The following is a 26962-nucleotide window of genomic DNA, read 5'->3' on the forward strand; positions in this document are numbered from 1 at the left end:
ATTGAAATCATTATAGGATCGTGCGATTCGTTTTATAACAAGCAACTACACACACGACAGTATTGCACACCTTCGAAACACCTTGAATCTTCAAACACTTCAGCAACGAAGACGCATTTCTTTACTTCATTATTTCTTCAAACTAGAACATATTCGCCCTGCTTCATACGTCTCCCAACGCACTGATCATCCATTCAAGTTATACCTATCCCATTGCAGGACTAACTTGTTCAAATTTTCTCCTTTGCCTTTAGCTATTAAAATTTCGAATGAGTTGCCGAAAGACATTGCGTCTATCGAAAATTGTGATGCATTTTGTGCCGCTGTATCTTCTGTATAAGCCTGCGCCTTTTCTTGTTTTTGTGTTGTCCGTTAGGGTACAATAATGTCCCCCCCCCTATTGTAATACCCATGTGGGGTCTTTAAGGGTACTGTAAATAAATAAGATAAATAAATAAAACACAGCTGCCATGATAAAATACCGAGCCGCTCGCTCGACACCCCCGCTAATTATTTCGTTTTCGGAGCGACCGATCACTCCTGTTATTCTCATCGTTGCATTTTTATTTTTGTTCTTTCCCTTTCTTTCTTCTTTCTGTGTGTGTGTGTGTGTGTTTGTGCTTGTGTAACGCAAGAAGATCAAGTACGGTCGCTTACATGCCCCTTGCTTCTGAAAGGAAGGAACGAAGCGAGCACGCTTCGCCAGTTATTCTCCCCCTCCTCCCGGAACCTGATCGACCTGCCTGGATCTGCGTCGGCGGAGGCGAACGACGCTGTGATTCTCGAGCGGGGGTCAACATAGCTAGATTTCCGGCGGATGAATGTAAACAGAACAGCGGAGGAGGAGGCCATTGAGAGAAGCCACGCAACGCCGCAAGTCGCCCACTAGCACACGCCTACTATCTCTCTCTTTTCCTATCCACAACCCGAGCCTTTGTTCGCGCACTCTTGCCGGCCAGTCGACGCATTTCTCCTTTCTTAAGTTACATATAGCGGAAGTTTATCGTTTTTTACTCCTGGCCTTCTGCGAGTGACCTTAGCGGCAACCCAATTTCGCTCTTTCCGCTACCGGGCACCTCGACCATCGCTTCTCAGCGCAGCACGCTATAGCTCGTTCAGTGGAATTGACGAACTGAACTTTTTTCCACGAGCTCGAAGGGCTCCTAAAGAGATCACGCGGCTACGTGCCGCTATTCAACGAGCACGACATAGGCTTTGCTTTCCCCAGGCGTGTCCGCACGGAACAGCGTCCCCGCTCTCGTTGAGTGCAAAGAGATGCTACGAAGGACAACACCATTGTGTGACCCTGCAGTAACCGCCCGCTATTACGAGGGCCAGTTTGCGGTCGCCCTGAACGTGGTAAAAAGCTGCTGGAGACTGCCTACATGACCCGTCCGTGTGGGCCGACGCGAAGTAGGTGCACCATTTGCAAAAGGGCTGACACAGCATGGCACAACTCTTGCTCAGCTCGAACGGCCAACGTTTACGCGGGTCCTACACATATAGGCAAAATTCCATCCGACCAGCGGTCTCAACCCGCGTCTGTCTAGTTCGCCCGATTTCATGATGAACGGAGATTGACTGCAGTTGCAGCTACATCGTCGAAAAATGTCGTAGGGGAGCTTCAATCTAAAGCAGCGGCAGAGCCCTTGCCCCCAGTGTATATATATATATTCTCTTTGTCTGAAATATTGACAATCGCATGACGCGGCAGAGTAACACGGAGCGGCGTAAAAGTTCAAGAAGTTTGCTCAGTTACGTGTACACGTAGGGGTCACCGTTACATTCCTTTTTTTTTCTGAAGAAAAACTTCTTTTTCTAATCTTGTAAACACACAAGGTGTTTAGCTGAACTTCACAAAAGCTGGATAACTCTGGGAATCTGCCTGTCGGGCTCGTCTAAGCGCTGGGGAGATGGAGTGAGACAGCCAGCCTGCACCGAGTGGAGTACAAATGTCGATTCAGCCAAATGGCTTGGCTAGATGCTTTTAAATGCAGACAGGTCAAGCCGGTGATTACCAGCTACGTGAGCAACCAGCCAACCACGAACTCTGCTCGAACCTCTATATCCGCAGTAGATTCGGTGTGCCTCAGTGCTACTTCCGACTAGGGATGTAAGCGGTTGAAAAAAAAAAAACATCGGAAATTTCGGGGGGGAAAACTATTTTTTTTTTTCAACTAGGATAAAATTGAAAAAAAAAAACGAAGAAAAACTGCCAGTGCTTCCCTGCAGAATTCTTCTGTTGCGATGCGACTCCTTTCGGCGTATCTAAATCTTTGGCCTAAAGAAAGAGTTGGGGAGTCTGCGAAGCACCTGGATCCATCCACGTGGTGGCAAGGGCTTTGCTTTAACCAACCCTCGAGCCCCGTCGCCTGTAGCGTACTGCAGATTCCCCCTTCTTCTGTGCCGTGTGAAAGAAGCTGGCCCGAGCTTGAAAGTGTGCACACCAAGCTACGCAACAGGCTCGCAAGGTATCGCGTGAAAAAGCTTGTGTACGTTCACTCGCACCCGTCCGTTACACGGCGAAGCGTTGATGCCTCAAGCGGAAATTAATCATAAACAGATATATAGATACAGATGTTGGTCTTGACGCTTTGGTGTGAAATCAATGCCTTGATGTGAAAGCGTCCCTACATTTTGAACCCGGAAGCTCTGCTGAGACTTTTGTGATGCAGTAATGTAACAATTATATTCTGTTCAGTGTTGGCGAAATAAATGCGTGGGGTTTTTCATAGCTCTGTGCGCAATCGTCTTTTTCTTTTCTTCAAGTTTTCTTATTCTTCTAAAAAGAAAAAAGAAAGCTGAAAGCAAACAGTTTTTCTACCGCACCTCAAAATTTTATGAAATTTTACATCTCTACTGACTCGACTCCCATGGCGTCATTTCAGAAATGATTTTTAAAAAAAAGATGTGAAAAGCCGAAAATTAAGACTGAGGCGGTAGCTAGATCAGGATAACTTACCCAGTTCTCCTTGCTCGACATCAAACCGCGACGAGCCTTCAGAGATAAACTTTGGTCTGGCACATATTTCCTGCGGAAAAAAAAAATATATATGACAGTGAAGCAGCGTGGCTGAGGCTTTGCAGACACATGAAATGAGCAGTTCCTTTAGTGCATGAAGCGCAGCGAAAAAATACCGTGATGCAAACGTTTGCGCTGGTAGCTCCGTCTTAAGTTAGAAGTAGTGACATCATAACTAGCGCATAATAATTTCGTTGTGGCGGCTGTTGTTGTTTGAGAAATTTGGCACTTGCCCTAGAGCAGAGAGATTATCCAGGGTTCGCCGTGAAAACCAACATGATATGGCTTCACATTCCCGCCAACTTAATAGTAAACAACAGATATATTTCTAAGAACAATAGAAAGCAGCTGAAAAGGGAACTGGAGGTCCTAAATTAGGCTTGTGCTTCCCCCTCCTTGCATTACTTCTTTTTTCCCGTTTCAGCCTTGCGGGCGCAACAACAGGGCGGAGGGCCTGTGCGGGGTTTCGTTTTGTGCCGCTGCCTTTTATTAACTATATATATATATATATATATATATATATATATATATATATATATATGTTTCACGTTCGTGACGGGGCGTGTAAGCCTCGTGCACCCCAGTGCACACAGCAAATGCTGCCTCGTGCTCCATCATTCGCTGGCCGCGCTTGAAATTCGTTGATGTCCTGGTGGCACAGCTAATAAAACAGTTTTCGATGGTTTATTAGTGACTTTAGCTTTGGAATGTCCTTCAGGGAAATTCGGAGAAACTTTTGTCTTAATTCTCACGCTCTATGGTAAAGTAATGACAACTAATAGCGACGACACGTCATTTGAAATGTCGCAGCTTTGCACGTTGTTACATGTGCACTGGAACATCGAATCAATTCGTTCTTCAAAACTGCACTTAATCAATATGCGCCTGAAGAGCTTGTGGGGAGGCAGAACGACTTCCGAACGACTTCCGACCGAACTGGTATAGTCTTTGTTGAGGAAGTGTTCGTGCTTTCCTCCATTTTAGTTTTTAGCTTTGAATGATATTGCCCGATGAGGGGAGAATGTTCAAATTCAAATTTATCTCCTTTGAGAAGAGGAGTCCGGAGAAAAAAGCTGCGAGAATAGCTTGACAGGGGGCTCAGGCACATGTTGCTTGACAGCAGGAACATGAATACATCAGTGACATTTGAATACGTCATCAGAAAAGTAGATAACTGTAAAATGAAAGGTTGCATACGAATTGCATGCCAAAGCTGCGCCTATACCTATATATACGTATTTTTCTTGAAAAAGAAAGAAAAAAGCTACTATGTGGCTGCTTTGGCTGCTATGCATACACCTCACACACGTATATCTAAGGAAAAGAAGATTTCGGTGGTACATCCAGTCGAAGCGTCAGTACTTAGAAGGGTTTGGAAGGGAAGCTTAGACGTTCCAAAATGGTTGAGGTTCGGAATTTTTCAATATGAGTGTTTGTTGTCGTCATGGCGACACCACAGTCATTGCCGAGGTGATACTATACGGCGACGACATACGACAGCGTCCTATACGGCGACGCCAGCAGTCGAGGTGGAAAGCGCCATTAATAGCTGTCGCTATAAAATTTATAACAATAAAAAGAATGGTGACGTTGTTCGTACTGTTGCAGGAATACCTCCTTGCCCTACATCTTTTCGGCTCAGGCGTGGTTTTACGCAGTCGAATCACGTTACCAGTCGCTGATAAATTGTACTTTTAATCCTCCTTCTCTCTCTCCATAAGGCCCAAGCAGGAAGTACTGCACCACGCGTCTTCCCACGGACGCAGTGACATTGCTGGAGATTTGTCGTTACAGCGCGACTACTGGAGCGTGAGAAACAAAGCAAGCGTTGCGTGCCACGCCTGGTCTGAGCGTTCATAGAACCAACATTGAAGGCTTTAAAATGGACGAGTTAGCAACGCGCGTCGAAAAGGAGCATCGTTTGTGGATGGCCATTGCTAGTAGTTAAATCCTTCGGACACTCAGACTGCCTCGCCAAGCATTCGCTACGGAGCACCACCGCGAAGTACGACCTGAATCTCGACAATCGATGCGCCTATACTATATACATCGCGCATAGATATGTATCGCCATCGCCGAACATAAATCAGGCTCGCTGAAAAACAGCATGCGCCACGAAACATTGAAAAGAATAAGAAGCTGGACCTATAATCCGCAGTACCAGCATCGCTGCCGATAAAGGGAGAGATAGATTAAAGGTGGTGGTAGAAACGGCGGGGGCAGGGTTCGAGGTATTAGCGTAAATTATTATACCGTCGTCGAAAAATATATGCTTTGTTTTGTTTTTGCTCACGAACACTGTCATATAAGTACCGTGCGCTGACCAATTGCGCCACTGGAGACCGACTATTCCGTTATTACCGTGTGCCTTTAGTATAACATACGCATCGCATACACTGATGCTTGGCGGGAGGTCAATTTCGCACTAAAACGCTTCCAAGGATCGGCGCGATTGAAAGCCAAAATCAGCAGAGTAGCGAGAGAAAATATAAAAAATTCATCGACGATTATGATACTTTCTAATGCGAATTTCGAGCGCAGCTGTTTAGGTGTTTCGAATTCGCGATATATTGTGGCAAAGAATTTTTCTGAACGACAGGGTGCTCTCGGCGACGAAGCTTAGCCTCTGATCGGGCAGCTAGTTTAGCAGCTGCGGCAAATGAAGCCCTTCCACTGGTTGCGTCGCTCACTGTTCAGAAAGAACTGGCTGACACTATTTTGTATTATAATATGTTGTCAGGTGGTTTGATCTGCCGTTGTTAAAAGCACTCGGCTATCACTTCGACCGATTGTCACGTGGTAGTCGCAGTGAAGAACGACACAGGAAACTGTGGGTTACAAATATAACTATTGGGCGAAGTTGCGCCCAGCAAAACAGGTAACACTCAAGCACAACAATAGCGGAGAGCGGAGTCGGTGATCGTCGAAAATCTGATATGCGGGTCAAGCGTGTCGGCTTTTATACATGACTCGTTGAAGGTTCCAATGTATTCGTTAATGTCTGCGTGGCTTCCAGAAAGTACAGTCAACCGACAGTACCCCGCGAGCGTTATACAGGGACATTAGGCTTGCCAACCTGCCCGCGCCTTCTAACGGCGCGAAGCGACAAGGTTAGCAACAGTCGCGCATGCGCACCAAGTTCACTCGATGCGCAAGTTTCGTCTGCTAGGCTCTTCCTATACCACTACGACCAGTACGACACAGCCCCTGGCACGATTAGTTCGGCGCAAGCTTCCAGCCTTTGGAGATAGCAGGAGCGTGTGCCCCTGGTTTATGTTTTCTTTCTTTACTTTTTTAGCGCCTGCTACTCTAGTGCGCATGCACAGGAAAATAATAAAACGTGCAAAGCTGCAATGCAGATGTGCGCTTTCTTCTTTATCTAACGGCGCATGTGCACTACAGCGGCATTTATCATTAAAATATACGCGTCTGTGTTCACGCGCACTTGCTGTACCCGATAAGTAGGGAAGCTTCCATTGAGTTAATCGCAACAGGGACGGTGTCATGCTGTGGGAAGAGCCTAACAGACGCGCTTCGAGTGAACTTTGTGCGCATGCGCTACTCTTGCTGATCTCGTCGCTTCGCGCTGTTAGAAGGCGCTGACTGGCCGGCCAATCAACGCCCGTGCGGTATTGTTAAAGAATCGGTCGAGTCTACTACAGAATTTGCGTCGCGCATACAATCAGATTACAAATACTATGGCGCCATCTCGTAGTCTTGTGCGGTACTCTGCTTTCCTCCTCACCCTTTCTCCATACTCTCCTCCTCCACTTTCCGCCTCATGCTTTCACTGTAGCATCCTCCTCCGCTTTCCTCTTCGCGCTCTCTTCGCTATCGCCGCCTTTCATCCCCCGCTGCGCTCCGCGTTCGCTCGTTCATCTTTCGCTGTGCTCCTTCGCTCGGTTACGAGTTACGACGCCGAGGTACGCCGACGCTCAACGCAGGAACGGGCGCCTAAGAGCTGCGCTCTAAAATAGTAAAGCAGGGGCTGCGGTAAGGTCGATGTGCAAACCACGTTCTCGACTACGGAAGCGGAGGGCTTCGTTTGTGTTGCGGAAACAGAGGTGGTTCTGCAGCCCTGCATAAGTCTTTGCCGCCATTTGCTTCGCCGGAACTCCGTAAAGCTGTATTCGCACGACGGACTGAATTCCGCAGGTGAGCATGACGTAACTCAGTGCAGCCGATTCACGCCGCACACAAGGATGCCGCAGATGGGCTGCCGACGCGATACGTTGCAGCTGAGCCAGGTCAAGCCCCGTCTGCGGACTGAATCAGCGATCCGGTCCGTCGTGTGAAACCAAGGACGCGATGCCTTTTCCGATGTTATTCCTTTTCGCACTTCGTCAGTGGTCAGAACGGTCTTCCACCCGCGTTATCAATGGGGTCAGCCGGCTGTGACCGGTGAGTGACAAAACTGGCATAGAATCAAGCGAAATTAAGGCAGCCCTACAACATTACGGCCCAGCTTAATGAGTTCTTGCCGCCATTACCATGGCCAAGGCGGCCAGTGTGGCCTAAAAAATTCGACAGTGCCTTAACCACCGCGCCTCCCTCTCCAGGAAGCTCAAGGGAACAATATATGTTCGATAATCTCCGCAGTTGTGTTCCGCCTGTTATAGCGCCTTCCTGCAAAGTTTAGCGCTCTTCCTTCAGTGTCGGACACACTATAGAAAGTACACTTCCCACAGCGTTGTAAGAGGGAAATATTCGTAAATGAGCATGTTTTAGTAACACGGCCATACTCCATATAGTCACCGGGCGGAGCTTTGCTGCCGCTTGCCAGGTGTGCTGTTACGCGAATAAGCCCGTCTTCAGAGGGTCTTCACGGAAGGCGCGAAGCTCAATTCGCTAAAATACCGTTTCTATCTAGATTCAAAAGAATCTTATACACCAATACCGCATATAGCTTATCATAATTAAAAAAGAAAAGTTCGAAAGTAGTTAGCGCTGTGCGGACTGGCTTTACAAAAGATCTTCATTTGTGAGGTGCTGTGCCTATTACGGCGATAATGGAAACGCCAGATGACGAAAGGCGAAAATATTCGGATTGGGGAGAGCCGGAATAAAATAGTTGTACGTATTTTCACGGGCACACGTGTCTTGATTCTCGAAGTTGTCTTGACAAAAAATATCAAGAACAATCACCGTTCTGTGCGGCAATTCGCACGGCATGCATTATACCGGGTGAGCCTGCGGTGAGACGAGCACGCAGCCAGGTAGTCTCCCATCCCGCGGTCATAGTCATACACAGGTATACTATACCGGCTGTCCCACCTAACATGAGCCAACCGTTAAAAATATGCAAATTAAGATTATATTCTGAGGTTTTACATGCCAAAACCACGATTTTATTCGGAGGCACGCCATAGTGGGAGAATCCGGAAATTTCGACCACCTGGGATCTTTAACGTGCCCCCAATGCACGGGACACAGGCGATATTGCATTACGCCCCCATCGAAATGCTGCCGCCATGGCCGGGATTTCATACCGCGACCTCACGCTTAATGGAACTTGCTCAGCAAGTTGATATTGATTCATTTTACCTATGTTTAATGCGCAAAAAACGACACACAGCACATAAGAGAGGACAACGGGACCAGAGCGAAACTCACTACTATATTTTCACAGAAGACACGTACATATATCCTCAGTCAGCGCCTGCGCAGCAAGCACACTCGATCAAGCACAGCCGATCAAGCATAGGCTATAGTCGATCGACCATAGCCGCTGGCCACTATGGAGGGTAAAAAAACAAACAATGCAAATGCCACGTAGCTGGACAGAACCAAGGTAATGTTGATTGCCGTTACTTGGAGATGCTCAGATTATTTTTTTGCATTCCGCCTAATTAGATAATTAGTCTTAATTAATTAGTCAACTTCTCAAATATTATGATTATAATAAAAGTGTCAATTGAAAAATAGTAGAGCAACATGAAAAACTTCCGAACCAGCTTTCTGTTGCTCAATACGTGTTACATAAAAGCGTTTTTCCAAGTGTGAAAGCAGCCCGCGAATGCACGCAATATTGCCGCGCGACTGGCCGCTCGAGGCGCGCTTTGCCTCCATTCGCGGGCTTCTCTAATGATTGGAAAAACACTTTTATGTTGCAGGTACTGAGCAACAGAAAGCTCTAAGTACTATATATATATATATATATATATATATATATATATATATATATATATATATATATATATATATATATATATATATATGATAATAAGCCAACAAAGCCACCAAGGACAGCACAGGGGAACTTACTTGTACGTACTAATCGACTAAAAGAAATGGCAAATTAATAGAAATGAAAGCGGATGAAAAAACAATTGGAGCGAACACACTTGTTCGGGTGCATGCACTTACGTAAGGCCTCATCCAGACGACCTGGGCGCTGGCGTACTTGTTCTTGGAGGAGAGGGCGCGGTTCGAGGGCGGGAACTCCGGGTCCTCGAACAGCGTGCCCCGGTCCCGGCAGAGGCGCTTGAGGTAGGAGTAGCCCGGCCCGTGGCCGTTGGCCAAGCCGCCCTCGGACACGCCCATGGCGCTGCTCACGCGGCCGGCCGGCGGTCCGCGCTGGCTGCGCGAAACAAGATGCCGCTGACGGGCGAGCGCTTCCGCCGCGCATGCATGCACGTATGCACGCAAACAGACCCGGTGCTGCAACGCTACACCCGTGCACGATCGAAAACAGAGCGAACGGACGGGGACAGGGCGACAGACGCAGGAGCGATTGCCGTCTGTCGAGCTTCTCTGTGATTGTTCTGTTTTTTTCTCCTCGCGGCTGTTTTCCGCCATGTACTTACAACATTAACCCACACAACCCTACGTTGTTCTGCATCTGTAGGCCGCTGATCTCAATAGTTCCCGCATGGCGACGGGTACGATATGTAGAGATTAGCTGCTCACACAACTCGGAAGCGCTGCGGAAACTAAACGCCAAATTCACATACTTTTTTTTTTTTTTGCGCTCGTAGCATTAGCTCGAGCGCCTGCCTTAATACTTTCGCTTTCACGATTGGCCGGTACCTGTTCGTAAAGACAATCTACTCCGAATAGCGTTCTCAATACGTTTCCAAGAAAGCCCGCACAGCACGGCCAAAACCGTTCAGACACTCCACCGCGAGAGAGGTAAAACCATCATCAGGCCAGCCTCTTAGAACAGACGCGTTGCAAGCAAAATCGCTACGTTTGGTACTTCTCAAGTTTCTGCTTACAGTCACAACTCCCCGAGCGTTCATTGTAGCCGTAGTTGTATCTTCAGACACACATATTTGTATATAGAGGCTGTGTGGAGCGTGCAGTAAGAACGCTCAGATAAAAATACTTCCAACACTTCTGTGCCAGAATGTTAACGGGTACCCTAATGTTAGCCGCCGCAGTGGGTTAGCGGCTATGGTGTTGCGCTGCTAAGCACGAGGTCGCGGGATAAAATCGCGGCCGTGGCGGCCGCATTTCGATAAAGGCGAAATGCAAAAAAAAAAAAAAAAAACGCGTGTGCATTGCGTGCATTGGGGCCACGTTAAGTTTTCCCTAGCGGTCGAAATTAATCCAGAGTCCCCCACTACTGCGTGCCTCATAATCAAATTCTGCTTTTGGCGCGTAAAATCCGAGAATTCATTACCCTAATGTTGATAATGAACAAACTACTTAATAATCCCCTTATAATGCATTATATATATTTGGTCACCCTATCACGCAACTACTAAAATTCGCGACAATGTGAACAACGAGTTGGTGAAGAATACAAAAATGACGCTTGATCGCTACAGCGCTGTCTTCACATTTTACTATTTGGTCACCTTTGCTAACGCACATTTTAGTTACGCCTGCCATGCGGGGCACGCGTGCAAAGGGCAGGATTTAGTTCAGTCGCCTTATCTGCCAGAACTGGCGAAATAACGCAGTCACAACCTGACGCCCTGACAAGGTCAGGAGAGGGGGTGCGCCGTGAGCCCGCACGACGCTGTGGGCGGCGGACGCCACAGCTGCCGCTCGCCCCGATCGCGTGCGACGCGAGACAAACATGCGTGGGCAGGAGGAGCCTGCGATGCTGCTCGCAACCCCATTGAAGACATGTGGGAGGCATGACAGCGGAAGCGCACCCCTACGGCCATCTCCGCCGCAGAGGTGTTTCCTCCGCCGGCAGACGACCCGACAAGAATCGCTTTACATGCGTTCGCCTTTATCTGCGAAGGATGCCGAATCACGATGCGCTGTCGTAGGAAGTGCGCGCAAGGTTTTCTTCTTTTTTTATTATGGTGTAACGTATGGAAATGACGCCAAACCCCTTTCCTCATGTCGCCCGTCATTCTTTGCTTCTCATCGATGAGAAGTGAGTGAGTGAGTGAGTGAGTGAGTGAGTGAGTGAGTGAGTGAGTGAGTGAGTGAGTGAGTGAGTGAGTGAGTGAGTGAGTGAGTGAGTGAGTGAGTGAGTGAGTGAGTGAGTGAGTGAGTGAGTGAGTGAGTGAGTGAGTGAGTGAGTGAGTGAGTCCTGCTTCACTGTGGCTTCGCTCTGGAAACGCTGCTTTCTAGACAAATATCTTTAAAGATAATTTCTAAAAAAGCGGGTGCCGAAGCCGGGTGCACATCGGACTTGCGGACACGCTTACATGCGCCCGTGTAAGGCGTGGCGTTGCTTGCTAGGCAGAGTGAAAGTTTAAGGCCAAAAAGTGTGGGCGCTCGCCGCAGAGGCACTGCGGTGATTAATGGAGACGACAGGGAAATAACAGATGCTCACGTTCTCATTTCGCCTCTTTCTAGAACAAGGTTGCATGCGTGCATGATGCGAGTGGAGGTGGGCTGTTCTTGGAAGATTAAGCTATATAGCGTATTCGGAGAAACTATAGGATTACGAACGAGACCATCCTGGAACGCCGAACTGTACAGTCGTCACACCAGAAGGTAGCCAAGGCACTCTTGAAATTTTTGCGTTCGAGTGGCCTATTAGAGAGACTCTAGTTCTCACGGACGTTCCCAACCTCCTCTATTTATTTGTTCTTGTCTTTGCTTTTTATCCGCTCTTCTTTCTGTCTTTCATTTCCCCTTACCCTTCCCCCGGTGCAGGATACCAAACTAGAATCTTCTCAAGTTAACTTCCCTAGCTGCGTTTCCCACCCCGTTTATCTCTCGCTCTCCTTATATGCTATAAACGACTTTACAGGCATATACTACGTCTCGCCAACTACATGCAATGAAGCGAATGCTAAAGGGGATCCTGTCAGCCAATCAGTAACGAGAGCCAGCTGCACGCTGCAGAGAAGGGAGGAAGGGTCGGCCATTCTGCGCTACTGATTCTTCCTTGATGCTTCCATTCAGTCAACGTCGCGTGGAGGACAATCACAGGCGTACAATGGAGGAGCCAGGTTCTTGCGGTTCTCTTTTTTTGAAGGGTTGGCGCCACCCATTGCTTTGTCTGCACTGCACGGATTTAGCCAGATGGTGTATATATATGTAGGCCCATCATTCTCATGCTACGCAAGAAACGATGAAAACGGCGATTAAATAAAAGGAGAAGCCGTCTAATTTATCTCGCTGAACTTTTGTCAGCATAATGAACAAGGCATCAGTCTGTAAAAGCCTGCTCCGTATAGAATTCGCACACAGCAGACTGTTTCGCCAATACACATAGTTGTACTGTGGAGCAACCGCCCCAAGATTTTGACGGAAACGAGACAGCTGTCTCTTCCGTGAACCCGTGTTCACGCCTCAAGGTTGCTCTGCGTCAAAGCCCGTCTGTCCTGTCGCGGCTTCATCACGCGGCGCCTTGCCCGCATTTCTCGAAAACAAAGGCACGGACCGCGGGGGTAAATGTCGCCGTTCCAGTCTGCACGCGAAAGTCGCGCGGCTACAGCGCGTGCCTCACGGCGCAGGCAATCTTTCAGCGTGCCGCTATTCCACGCGTTATAAGATAAACACCGGCGAACGACAACTTATTGACTGGCTTTGCACGCGAGGCGGATTACACGTGCCGCGCGTGGCTGCACCGACACTTTGATGGGCTGTTTCTCGAGCGCTCGCTCGAACCCTCCCAAGGCCAGCGTGACTGACAACGGAGATCGGGGCGCGGGCAATCATTTTCTCTTCCGCCCACCTCTGAGCCATCGTTGTTCCTGGGCTGCAGCGATGACGCCCGCTGTCTTGGCCGATCGAGCGGAGCGGCGTGCAGCTCGCGCACCGCGGCACGTGCGTGTGCCCGCGCCGCACGCATCCTTCGTCATCGCGTCGCGGCAAGACCCGCGCACTATGCGATTCATCCGCAAGGGGCACCGGGGGCAGAACCTTGTCCCCCCCTGCCGCCGGTGTATCCCACTGGCCGAGCGGCCCGTTTGTTTGGCCTGCCCAAAAAGCGGGCCTAATTGCCGGCTCGCGACGCACTAGGCCGCAGCAGCGAGAGCGCGACGCGGCGCTTTTTCCGCTAGCCCGCGTGTAATAACGGTCCCTGCCGAGCTCGGGCTCGGTATACGTCACCGCAGCCAACCAACGTGCACGAAATGGCGGCGGCGGCTTACCGCCTCGCCGCGGTACGCTGGCTGCGACCGAAAAGGAGTGTGTAGTGCGCGATGAGGTTATCGCAAGGACTCCACGTTGTCTTTTCGGATATAGTTGAAGATTGTATTTGATTGATAGGGTTTACGATCCCAAAACAACGCAGGGATTATAAGAGACGCCGTATAGTGGGGAGCTACGGGTCAGTTATTGCCGTGGGTTCATTAACGTGCGTGCACCAAAAGCACGATACACCATGCAGGGTAAATTTCTGCGTTCCGCCCACATCCAAAAGCGGCTGCCGTGGCTGAGAATCGAACGCGAGACCTCGTGTTCAGAAGCAGAACGCTGCAGTCACTGAGCAACAGCGGCGGGCCTGGGAGTTTCGATTTGTATTGGCTTAATTCCTGTATAGCGGAATAATTTAGTTGATGCGGCTGGAATGTCGTCATCAATACTTTACCGCATTCTTTAACGCTTTAGTGTGACGCTATTGCGTCACCTCCCGTTACGGCTGCTTACACGCCAAACTTCTCATGGCTATAGTTCCTTTGCTCCTTAATATCTCATAATAATCGCGTTGCCGAATTCTTGCGCACTCCCTCTCCGGTTGCTAGGAGATCCAAGCGTCAGGATGATGCAGACTTTTCTAGTAGCTTATTCTTCACTTTTTAATGCCAACATGCACGTTTCGCGTGCAGGCATAATGAAAGAACTTAGGGGTACAACGACCCTGTACAACGACACGTTATCGTAGCGTGCTAAAGTTTGTTCAAGGAAACCAAAATATTGGTAATTCGCCTCAGTTGAATGATATATGCCGGCACAACCCTTAGGCCCACTGCTGAGTGATCTCGACACCAAACACGGCACCCCTTATACATATTTCGCTCGTCTATGTCACAAACAAACGTCCTATCGGAATTCGTACACCGAACATTTTATGCTTCGGGCGCAGCGACACTATTCAGCAAAACTCGTGCTCCGTCGTCAATGTGAGACTCACATGCATGACTGGTAGATTGAAACATGAAAGGCGTGTTCATTTATAGACCGAACAGATGTATTACATAAACAAGAAGATAGTCATATGCTTCTGTTCTCTTACATCATTTACTATAACTAAGGTACAGAGGATATGCCACCCCTGTCACTGCGGTTTTAACGTGTTTGACTTGTAGGCATATGTAGATCTGCTGTCAAAAACTCACCTTTCGAGTTGCACGATACCTTTCTTTTGTTGAATAAAAAAAAATATCGCATCAGTTGGCATTGCAGTCTTACAGATTGCTCAAAATTTTATTTGACAAAACCTATTATTGCCGCGCAAGGCTGCTGTATAAAGACTTAAAAAGCCCGCGCCTGCTAAGTATATATATCTAGTTTATAATTTTGGCTTGGCAAGAGCAAATGTATCTTCGTAGCGAAAGTACACAGCCGTTCTTGAAACTGTGTTCTACATCGCTGCGTGTCTGCAGCTTGTGTGACATCGGCATGCACCTGTCGGTAACCTTTCACCACGCGTATTATATACCTCGCACAGATGTTTTGGGAAAGCAACTAACCTGATGGTCAGCGTCACTTAGTTTAAGTACAGAAGACCAGTCCCATACCTGGCCCTTGCACCAATAAACACCACACATTCATTCATTCAGAAGACCAGTCTAGTTCTTTCGAGGAGGGGGGGGGGGGGTGCAGACCTACATAATCTCCGAGAGAAACGCTAGAACCGCAACTCTTTGCTGAATCGTATACCCGCGGTGGTTCCGTTGCATTGCATTGAGCAAAAAAGGTGTTCAGCGTTGTGGGGAAGAAGAAAGGGGATGTGAAACATGGTCAGGATTTGTCGAGCGACACTGTTGCATTTTTTACATTTGTAAGGCACGGGTCTAACGCATATTTCTGCTGCAGTTCTCGATATAAGTTAACTTGTGCAGTAACGTAAACGAAACAAAGTCAAGCAATGAGTCGCACTTTTGAGACAATTGAGTGAGAAGAATTATGTGACAGCTATCATCTTTCGAACAAATTTTTTCTAACAATTTTTTTCAACACTGGAATATGGAACGTATCGTAAATCGAGGGCTATAGTTCATTTCTTGCGTTAAAGTGGACTAGACGCAAGTCTTCAGGAAGAATGCCAGCTCCCATAGCGAAACTACACCTCTATACCTATATGCTGTATACCTTGCACTCTCGTCTCTATGCTGTCCATCGTCATCCTTCTTCTCCTCCACTTTCGTCTCCTTTTCGTTTCCCCAGAACCAGTGGCAGTCCAGAGCTTGATCCACGTCAGGCCGACCTCTCGGCTTTTTTACGATTAAACTCTCTCTTTCCAGAACATGGCTATCAACCCTCCAACATGGAGTGAGCAACGTATTGTGACAAACGAGAAAAATACGTCGTCTCGTCTTTTTCAAACTCGACAGTTGCCTGATTTTTACGTCACAAACCTGCACTCCTAGCTGTACTAGTTATGAGCAACACAGCATTAGAGAGCTCCAATAACATTTGAAGAACTCCTTAACGAGCCCGGACACGTACCTTGTAGCACCATGGGAAGCTTTAAAATTTCGCTTTATCAGAGTGCGACCGTCACAACCAATAATCGAACTAATAACTACGTGCTGAGCGCCGTGACCGGTATAGAATGCCACAAGCGTTGGGCGACTGCGATTGCTGTTCGCGTATTCTATTCACAGCACTGAAGCTGCAACGGCGCCGTGGCTGCTATAGCTGTCTGAGGTGCCCTGAAGGCCGCGTGTGGCTTGCCGGGCGGCAAAGCACGCTGCTCGAGCTACTCAGTCCCCAACGTCATCTGCTGTAGCATACATTAGAACACTATTAAAAGCTGCACAGGTGGCATACCTTGCTGTACTCGACATCCGGGACGTCTTCATTCGATAAACGCGATCTTCCTAGCTGTATAGACAGCGCTGAAAAGCTGGCGCACGGCCGCGACGACGCGCCGAGAACTTCCTGGACAGTGGCGTACCATTCGCGTGCGCGTCGGACGAGCGCCTCCCTGGAGTCTCTCATCACATCCGCAGGTGTGCTGAATGATGCGTGTAATTTCCCTATTTCTGCATAACTTGGTAATGGTGGCCATGCCTCGCCGGCTTCCAGTTGACCAAGAACAGCGCACGCGCATCTGTATGCTCGCATAGGCGACCGTGCTTCGTGGTATCGCTGGAGAGGTGGCTCAGGTTGGGATGGCCTAACGGAGGGCTTCTAACCAAGTACCTGCGCAGTGTTTTACTCCGCCCCTGTCGCAGCACCTTGTTGATCAATTACATCGGTGCGAACGGGACCAAAACGTTGCCGTAAGCTTCTCGTCCCGCGCTATGTTATTTACTGTTCGAACACTCCGTTAGTTGAAGTGCTAACAAAAGAGGCATTCGACATCTGTGTGCTGAAAAGCATAGCTCAACACTGAATGGGTCGCTTATTGCTCTGCATTTCGTACAGGTATAAAAACAAGAGTAGGTTTTATTGGCTCGCCGGAAATTGGTGACCATCTGTGTTCGCTTTGCAAAAAGGAAGTATTCGATATACGCTTCGAAAAGCCCCTAAAAAGGACATGATCTGAAAAAAAAACGCACCATACGAATACTTTTCTTGTTGTTGTTTGCATTGAGAAAGGCGACATTCAATGATGCCGTCGAGGAACCGCATGTATAGAGAATATTTAATATCCACAATATCTCTGATATTTGCCCTTTTCAATATTATTCACACGCTTGGCCATTTCACCGAAGCTCAGCACAATATCGGAGAACAGCGAATGTATACACATGCACATTTGAAACCATAAAGGACAAATTGAAATTAAACAATGGGTTCCGTGTCACTGGCATGTTAATGGCGCACTGATACGGACAGCGATACTATTCTGACGTATTTCTTAAACTGCAAAGCTTCAGCACGCCAGGAAAGTACTCTGGTTGTTTTTGGTACACTGAACTTCGAGTACTATACCATCGCACACAACAACAATATTGTGGTTGGTCTGTACGACTTGTTCAGGACATTGCGCAGTCGGACTGTAATACGTGCACCTCTCTATATGCGATGTCTGCTCAAAGCCAAGTAGCTGTGCGCGCTGGAGTGTCATGCGTCAGCTATACTGACACATCCGATTTGAGAGGCCTTCCGGAAAAGCGTGGTGCCGACCAGTTCCCCAGCATGCTTCAGCGAGACTCTACTGAAGGAGCGGGCGTATAGCAGAGTTCTACCAGTGAGCAAGAACTAACTTGTCTCACGCCATTCTTTCTCAGTGTAGCTGTGGTTACTGGAATCCATTATCCATGTTTATCAATGAAATGTAGAGGCTGTGCTTCGGAGTCGAGTGCTGAGGTGGGTATTTCTTAGGTATGTTCTCAGGTAGGTTTGGGCACAACGTCTTGACCTGTCTGAAAAAAAAGCAGTATATAACGAACATCAGCCATTTCTCGCGGTATAGGGTTTTATCTCTTTGTTTTTACTTATTTACGTGAATGTAACCGCGGTGCAAGTCCATTGAATTCGACTAACTTATGTCGCACGAAAAAAAAAAATACAGCATAATGGCGCGACCAGTAGAGACAAAGTATCTATAGGTCCGGAGACACACATTGAGTATACACGTAAGCGACACATTTATTCCGTGACAGGACTAAAAACAATGCAAATCGCACAACAGAGCTCTAACTAAAGAACACAACACGCACCTAATAACAAGTAACTGCAAGGATTCACGCGAAATTTTGACTTGCTGCAGATTCTATTGTGCGTTTTTCTCCGCAGTCAGCGCAATCATTTGCATTCGTCTTTTTGCCAAATATTTTACACGCCCTCCTTCGTTCAACTAGTGTGCAAGGGACGGTATTGCCAAAAAAAATAAATAAAGGTTGCAGCTTCAACCATAATGCGAAGCCGTGGAGCGATAGTTTGTGGAATATTACGCGCAGTAGGCCTTGCATTGTTTCGTGAGATATCGGTTGGAGTAAACATTCACATTGAGGTTGTTGTCATCTGATGCTGGCGCATCACGATCATCGCACCTCGTCACGTTTTTGAATCAGGCAATCGCGATTAATGCGAAGGAGAGTGAGCAGCATGATAAAAAAAAAATCCCGGGCACGTGACTCTTATTGTCAACGAGTTTCACCTCAGCATGTGAAGGCGTTTAGAGCAGGCCTTGTGTCGATTCAGAATTCTCTACTTCCATCGGGGGTCTCGTGCAATGATGACCCGACGCTCGTAAGGCTCCTACTTCGCTCTGATATACATGACAGTGCAGCAGCAGGCCATTTCGATCACTGGCTATGGCGTATGCACGCCGGTATATATGCATCTAAGGGACGCACGGCCGCGCTTTCGTCAACACTTGGCTCCGAACCGCTATACGGCGCTGATATATCATTCCAGTTTACTGTTTCTTTCAGCATCTCGCAGGGCGTTCCCTTACCGTGCGCGCGGCTATAGTCGCTTTAGTACGCACCGTAGGGCTTGTATGGCGTTCGCTGCTCTCACAACGTCCTTAAGCGCTCGAAAACAGCGGTGGAGAATGTATATACGCAAGACATCGGTAAAGGACTGCGGAGAGTGAAAAGATATTGTTTCGGGTCCTCGCATATATATATATATATATATATATATGTTCGCATGCGACCATTACCATTTACCGTTCTTCCCGCCTTGTCTTTCCTTCTATTTTTTTTTTAATCTTGCCAGAGTATCCGGGCGCTTGTAAGGGAAATCGGGCGCCCGACGTATAATGACGCGTCCGCTGGCGCTCTCAAGGCGGCTTCTCCAAATGGCCCGCGGCGTCGAGTGCGCCCGCATGTGTACCAGGGTATATACGCGAACTGGCTCGCGCGTGCTGGCGCGTGATATAACGACGCATTCTTTCCATTCGCGTATAGTTCTGCCGCACGCTATCACTTTTCCTGTATTTTCCTCGGGGCAGCGGCTCGCGTTTTTTTTTTTTTTTTTCTGTCCATGAATGTGTGTGCGCGCGCGCGTGTTTTCCTACTGGTCGTCTCCCAACAATGGATTTTCGCAGGCGTGGTGCGGCCACGTACGTGTTCACGATGCAGAACGTCTTCGGAAGTCTTGTTCTTCCTTGCGGGCCTCGCGCCAGCTTGGCGCCCTCTTTTTTCGTAAACAACAGATTCATCTGTTCTCCAGCCTGCCTTTGCTTTCCTTTCTTGTGATTTTTTTATTATTATTAATATTTGTTCCTTTGGCTCGCTTTAGTTTAGGACCGTAACATAAATCCCACTCGGGGGCGAAACGAGGAAAGGCACAAAAGAATTTGAACCGCACCCGGAAGAATTCAGTAGCTACGCGCGGTCGCTCTCATTATTTCTGTGAGCGTCCGTAAAGCATGCGCTGCTCAAAGAACCGTGTTTAACATGACTATAGCGTCGCGAGAGCTGGGGACAACGCTTAACAAGCTTGGCTACCTGCAGTGCACGTGTTCTCTGTAAAGGTAAATGAATAAAAATATCGACAAAAGCGAGCTATCTAGTTACGCCGTCATGTCTTTAGGCTGCTATCACGTGCGCGAACCAAAGCATGGCTTTCAGAACTGTTTTTTTAGCCACTCTTAGCAATGTAAATATGCGTGCCTGATTTACTTTCAGAACAACGAACACGCCTTACGCGTATTCTACGAGGTCAGTGAGAACGTGTGGTGGAGCCGTGCGTCCTTGCGTCGTTTACGCTCATGTCAGCGGATGGTGAGCTAAACTATATCGCGTGTGCATTACAGGTACGCCTATATAGGTCCACCTTTGTTACTGTAACACGTGCACCAAACATTGTCCGCTTGACGCACGCCGGTGCAGTGACTCATCAGTCGTTTATTTTGGCATTTTGCCTCTAATGGCAGTTTGCAGGAAATGCGTTTGTGCACTTCGACACGCAAGAATAAGAGAAGAAAAACAAAAAAAGAAACGAGGTTGGAGGTTTGAAGAGGCAAGTGACCGCTTCTGAGGGTTTCGTTCGTAGGGTGGCGCACAGCAACCATCTGTAAGTTCATTTAAGCTGAAAGGCGCACTGATGCGAAAAAAAAAAAAAAACTTTGCACATATTCGGAGTATAGGAGGCCATTAAAATTCATACGCCTTGAACACGTCAAGGTCGTCTGAATCGCAGACCAACAGACAGACTGGTCGCTAAAGAACGCGCAATGGGTGCAGTTGCTGCTTCCTTTACGACGAAGTTGTCCTCGCCATGAAAGAGGCTTCATTAGAAGGATGGCTGGTTACGTTAGAACGTCGCTGCTTTCACGCTAACTTTCAGTTGAAACAAAATCGGGCTGGGAGAGCCGTTATAGTTCGTTAACCGATATAATGGCAAGAATTTTAAAGGTAGAAGCAGTCCTGCCAACGGTACAATCAGAGTGCGGCGGTGACGAAAAAAATATATATATGGGGTTCTACGTGCCAAAACCACGATCTGATTATGAGGCACGCCGTACAGTGAGTGACTCCGGATTAATTTGGACCACCAGGGTACCTTTAACGTGCCCCCAATGCACGGGATGCGGGTGTTGTTGCATTCTCCCCTACCGAAATGCAGCCGCCGCGGCCGGGATTTGATACCGCGACGTCGTGCTTATCAGCACGACACCATGGTCGCTGAGCCACCGCGGCGGGTGTGCAGTAAAATGCGACATACAAGTTAAGCAAAACGTGAAGGGAAGGTAATGTGCGCCCGGTGGCGTGGACCCGTTCCGCCACGAAATTTCAGAGAGGCGATATAAGCTCATTTCATTGCCAGTTCATGGGCTGTACCCATTACGCAATAAAATCATGCCGTAAATGAGAAGCTTAAAGCTACAGCGCCGCATAAATCATGGTTTTTGAAACTCGTCTGCTTGCGTGTGACGATTCGTGATGAGTCAACCCCCATGTAAATCACTGCTTCAAATCAAGTAACCAATCGCCATCGTCAGTCCCCACGACAAACGCCTATGTTCAATGACTCTGGTCAACAATACTAAAATCAACTCGCCAGCCGACCACTATCTGTTGTCACGTACAAGTATTTTCGGGAATTCAACCATCAATTGCTGACGGTGGCTGTATAAATTCCACAGCGCTGCATAATTTTCTGTGACGACAGAGCTTAGGGCTTCGATGAAGGTCACTATGCGAGTCTCGCAGTTTACTTCCGTTTAGTGACCTGTCACCCGTACAATTTGATAGCTCGTTCCGTATTCCGCTTGCACACTCGACTTCGCTTGCACTGCGCGTGGAAAAAAAAAAACGTATAGGCGTCTTTCTCGTGCAACACTTGCGCACGCGAGTAGCACAGACTTTCACCGTCTGGAACGTTTCTTTCTTAAGTTAGTCCGCGAAAAAACAAAATATTATTTTGCGCCAGGTATACGGCGTGTGCGGAGTTGTGTCTGTGTCATTTGGTCAAGCACTCCCAAGGAACCGAAGGAAAGCCACGAAAGCTATATCGCCGTCTACAGGTCATGCTGTTAGTGTTACGTGCAGCTTGCTCGGCGGAGTGGTGAATGTTGCTGCGCCAGTCGCGCGCCGCCGTCCGAACAAAAAGCAGCTGGCCCTGTTCTTAAACGAAGAAGAGGGAGTTGCGATCGCTCGCGCGCGGAGTTCGAACTGTGTTCCACCGACAGCAGCGCTTTGGGACGCCGCCTCGCCCGGACGATAGCATCAAAAGCCACCAGAACCGCGCGTTGCTCACAATGGACGCCTATAGCTGCGCGCGGAGGAACGTTGAAGTCTGCGTCACAAGAAGAAAAAAAGAAAAGGGCGTCGTTGTCATTGGCGTGGCGGAGCACATTTATTTATTTTTATTTTCGCGCCATTGTTTCTCTTCCGATCCACAGTTTTGTCGTCTCCGCTTATCGGCACGCGTGGCGTTAACAACCACTGAAGCCGGTTCTTGTTCTCGCGCTTTTTTCTTTTCTTTTTCTTTCCGCGTTGCGTTTGTTGCCCGCCGAGAGGAGGCCGCCCGCTTTTTTGCTCCCGCGCGTGTCGCGGACAGCAGGGACAATTTTCGAGCTTTCCGAGGCGCGTAACGGTCCAGCAGTCTCGAGGAAGTGCGGCCCTGTGACACGTCGGAACGCAGAACCGCGCTGCGCCGAAGACGGCGACGACAGCCGCTGCAGGAGGCGACGAGTGAAATCGCGGGGCGAAAGCGGCCTGCGATTATGTCGAAATACCCCGTGGTAAATGCGTTTTCCGACCCTACCGATAAATGCAGGAGCGACATCCGTAGGGCACCTCGCGCGATATATCGCACATAATAATGACGCTCGCCTAGCTCTGCGCAGCGCCACGCCTGAAAGACGCGACCATAGCGGTTGGAGACGTCCTGCCACAAGGCTACTTCCTTTTAGTCCAACATACCTTGCACTGTAGTTGCCTGGTGAGTAATACACGGTGAAATTTCGATTTCTCGGAGCAGCGTTCACTGATTTTTCAGGTGAGCGAGTTGTCCGTTTAGCCTCGGAGCCGTGTTCATTATTCTTCGTACAATTCTTCCCTGTGCGTGTATATATATATATATATATATACACACACACACACCCGCCACGGCGACTCAATGGCCAGAGCGTTTTGCCGCTCAACACGAAGTCACGATCGAGTTGGCCGCGGTGGCCGCTTTCCGAGTCGGAGGAACGCATTTATTTATTTACATATACTGCAGCCCAATATAGGGCTATAGCAGGATACTGAGGTATCCGCGCAGAACAATCCAAGGCCGCCGAAATAAAGCCGGGCGTCCATCAAAACACCCCGTCCCCTCATTACGGCGTCTCTGATAGCCCACGTCAATTCCGACGTAAACCCCCTGGTATTATTTCCGCCGTATGTGGCTTCTATTAGTATATCAGGGCACGAGCGCGTGCACTGATCACGCAACCAACGGGGGTCGGGTACGTGCGGCAGGTTGCCATCCGTCGGTCGAACGGCAGTGGTTATACTGGAAGTTGAAGATATTCGTTTCTCAAGCCGCCGCATTCGGGACACGTGATTTAAAAGATGCGGGATCGATCCTTCCCGAGTACATCACTGGTCCTTGCTCAAAATTAAGCGCACTTGGCCAAGATACTTCACGCCCCGTCACGTGCGCGCCTCGACGGAGCAAAGCCGGCGGAAGGGACCAGCTGCTGCCCCGATAGCGCGCCATGTGTTGCGTGAGCGGAGAGGGCGACGCTGCGTCACCCTCGCTCTCGAAGTCAGTGTTATCCGCGCGTTCCTTGACCGCGCAAGCTCTCGCCTGCGTTCTAACTTGGCCTCGGTAATCGCTCTAAATAAATTAATGTATATAAAAAAACAATAAATTCGAAAGGAAAAACGTTCGCTGCAGTGAGTCTAGAACCTATACGACCCCACGCTCAGAGGCCGAGTGTCTCACCCACTGAGCTAAGCCATCGCCCCCTTGATGCCAGGCCCGTGCACTTTGCTTTCTGGCATCATGCTACCTGTACCGAAATTCCCATTGCCAAGCCCGGCGTGACGAAGGCGGTGCCGTCAAAATCACGCGGCTTACTCAGTAGCGTCCCCTTTATATAGATTCTATGGCAGTCGGGCAAGGTAGCATGACGTGACGGGTCGAAGTACACCGGCCTTGAGCTAACTAGGGTCGATTGATTGATGTTTTATGTTTTATGGCGCAAGGGCCAAGTATGGCCAAAGAGCGCCATGTCCGTGGTAATGAGTTCTATGAAGTTGGTGTGACGTGGCTGTAAAGAGGCCTTAAAAATAGTCGCTCTAAAGTGCGTAAAATATGTATAATAAGATTATGGCGATGAGGTATGACGTGTACTATGAACATTAAGATGCATTTAAAAAGAATGATACGATAGGTACAAATATATCAGGTTATAATATGCTAGAGCACTACTGCCTCCTTAGAGCCCTTGAAACACAAGGGCCTGGAAGCATGTGCTATGCAAAACAATTATCGCAGCGGCATCCTCTGGAGCGAGGATGCTCTACGAATTTAATGGGCTTATAACGTGCAGAACGACATCATTTAAGAAGTTGAGGACTGCCTTGGTGTTGAAAAGCGGTTCCTTACCAAGAAACATAGCCGGGTGCAGAGGGATGTAATAAGGGTATGCAAGCAGAAAATGTTTCTTTATCTCCGTTTCGGCTTCCCACACTCCAGAAGCACATGGAGGACGGTCAGCCTCTCGCCGCATCTACCACAGGTTGGAGGTTCACTTCCAGTAAGCAGAAAATTATGGGTGCCGAGTGTGTCTTATTCTGAGACGACAGAATAGGACGTCTGTTCGCCGAGATTTTGTTGGGGAGGGCCAAAAACCTAACTGGGGCTTTATAACTTGCAGTTTATTATTTGTTTGCGCGTCCCACGTGCACTGCCAGTGGTTTCGCAGTTGCTTTCGTAAAAAAGGCCTCAGATCTGTGACAGGCAGATCTGCGGTAGGGTTAACAGCTTGCGATGCGATTGACGTGGCCATCTCGTCCGCCAGAACTTAATCTTCGATTCCCCTATGGCCAGGCACCCATCATATTATGATATTCTGGTTAAATGAGTACGCTTTACAGAAGATCGAATAGAGTTAATTAAATACGGGATTTTTATGTTTGCTGAGTGACATTAAGACCTTCACGACGCTTAGAGAGTCTGTATAGATCGCTGCTTTTGGAAGTTTTGATTTTCTTATATGCTTCACAGCAGAAAGTAATGCGTAGGCCTCGGCCGTAAAAATGCTTGTTTCCGGATGCAGTACATCGGATTCCGAGAAGGATGGGCCGACGGCTGCATAGGATACCCCGGCATTTGACTTCGAAGCGTCTGTGTAGAACTCTGCGCAGGAGTTCTTGTACTGAAGTTCTAGGAAATGCATTCTGATTTCGGCCTCAGGGGCGTGCTTTGTAACTTTCATAAGGGATATGTCACATTGTATCACCTGCCATGCACTCCCAATGAGGTAAGAGCTTGGTTAGGTGCATTAAGCGATGCTCGAGGAGTGGGACATGCATTTCATCGCTAAGCTCCTGCACACGCAGCGACAAAGGCTGTCTTATAGAGGGGCGATTGCTGAAAAGTGTAGCGCGCGTCATATCGGTGACGGTACCAAAACATGGATGTTCAAGATTAGAGCGCACTTTAAGGAAACATGTAAAGCTGATGTATGATCTCTGCAGGTGGAGTGACCACTCATTCGATTCGGCATATAAGCTTTCAATTGGGCTTGTTCTGAAAGCGCCCGTGGCTAAGCGGATACCTAAGTGGTGAACAGGGTCTAGCATCTTTAGCGCGCTCGGGGCGGTAGAGTTATATACCACGGCACCATAATCTAATCGTGACCGAATCAGGCTCTTATAGAGATTTATTAAGCACTCCCTGTCGCTACCCCACGTAGTCTGGAATAGAAGTTTCATTAGGTTCATTGTTTTCAGACATTTTTCTTTAAGATGTTGAATGTGTGGGACGAAAGTGAGTCTATTGTCGAGTATAACACCTAGAAATTTGTGCTCTTTGTTTACAGGTATCTGTTGTCCACACAGTTCTAGGCAAGGATCCGGAACCAGGCCTCTCTTTCTTGTAAACAGGACACAAGAACTCTTTTGAGGATTGATCTTAAATCCATTTTTCTCTGCCCACTTTGACACCTTGTTCAAACCATGCTGTACCTGTCTCTCGCACACTGCGAGGTTGCAGGATTTGAAACCTATTTGAATGTCGTCCACATAGACGGAATACAGTATGACCGGTGGTAAGGAAGCACGAAGTGTTGCCATCTTAGTAATAAAGAGTGTGCAACTGAGCACGCCTCCCTGGGGTACACCAGTTTCTTGTGTAAAAGGACGTGACAGCACATTGCCGACTTTTACCCGGAAGGTACGATTGGACAAGTAGCTTTTTATTACGTTTAGCATATTACCATGAATGCCCATTTCTGACAAATCTCTCAAGATTCCGTAGCGCTATGTTGTATCGTACGCCTTCTCCATATCGAGGAATATCGATAAGAAAAACTGTTTGTGTACGAATGCGTCACGGATATTTTCTTCAATACGTACTAGATGGTCGGTTGTGGAGCGCCCTTCTCGGAAGCCGCACTGATAGGGATCAATCATTTTGCTCATTTCAAGGAAATGGATGAATCGCCGATTAATCATTTCTTCAAAAACCTTACAAAGGCAACTTGTGAGGGCTATCGGGCGGTAACTTGCCACTGAGGAAGGGTCTTTGCCTTGTTTCAAAACAGGGACCACAATGGCTTCTTTCCATGCGGTTGGAAGGTACCCTGCATCCCAGATAGTGTTGAAAAGTGTAAGTATTGTAACTTGCGTATCATTGTGTAAGTTTTTGAGCATTTCATACATGATTCTATCAGATCCCGGTGCAGAGCTCTTGCATGCACTCAAGGCAGCTCTCAACTCTGCAATACCGAAAGGACGGTTGAAAGGTTCATTTTGTAGACATTTTCTGATGAATGGCTTACGTTCC

General features: G+C 48.3%; 1 protein-coding gene across 1 annotated transcript in view; it reads right to left on the bottom strand.

Annotated features, from left to right (window-relative positions):
- The window catches only part of LOC142583218 (calpain-9-like), a 122413-nt gene that overhangs the window by 31943 nt on the left and 63508 nt on the right, over positions 1 to 26962 (bottom strand). Inside the window, exons 2-3 of the mRNA XM_075693586.1 lie at positions 9389 to 9602; positions 2963 to 3032 (exon numbers count right to left, since the gene is read on the bottom strand). Of these exons, the coding sequence (XP_075549701.1) occupies positions 2963 to 3032; positions 9389 to 9565 (247 nt within the window). The 5' untranslated portion in view covers positions 9566 to 9602. The remainder of the gene's footprint in view (positions 1 to 2962; positions 3033 to 9388; positions 9603 to 26962) is intronic.

Source organism: Dermacentor variabilis, chromosome 1, assembly GCF_050947875.1.
Source record: "Dermacentor variabilis isolate Ectoservices chromosome 1, ASM5094787v1, whole genome shotgun sequence".
Taxonomy (NCBI): Eukaryota; Metazoa; Arthropoda; class Arachnida; order Ixodida; family Ixodidae; genus Dermacentor; species Dermacentor variabilis.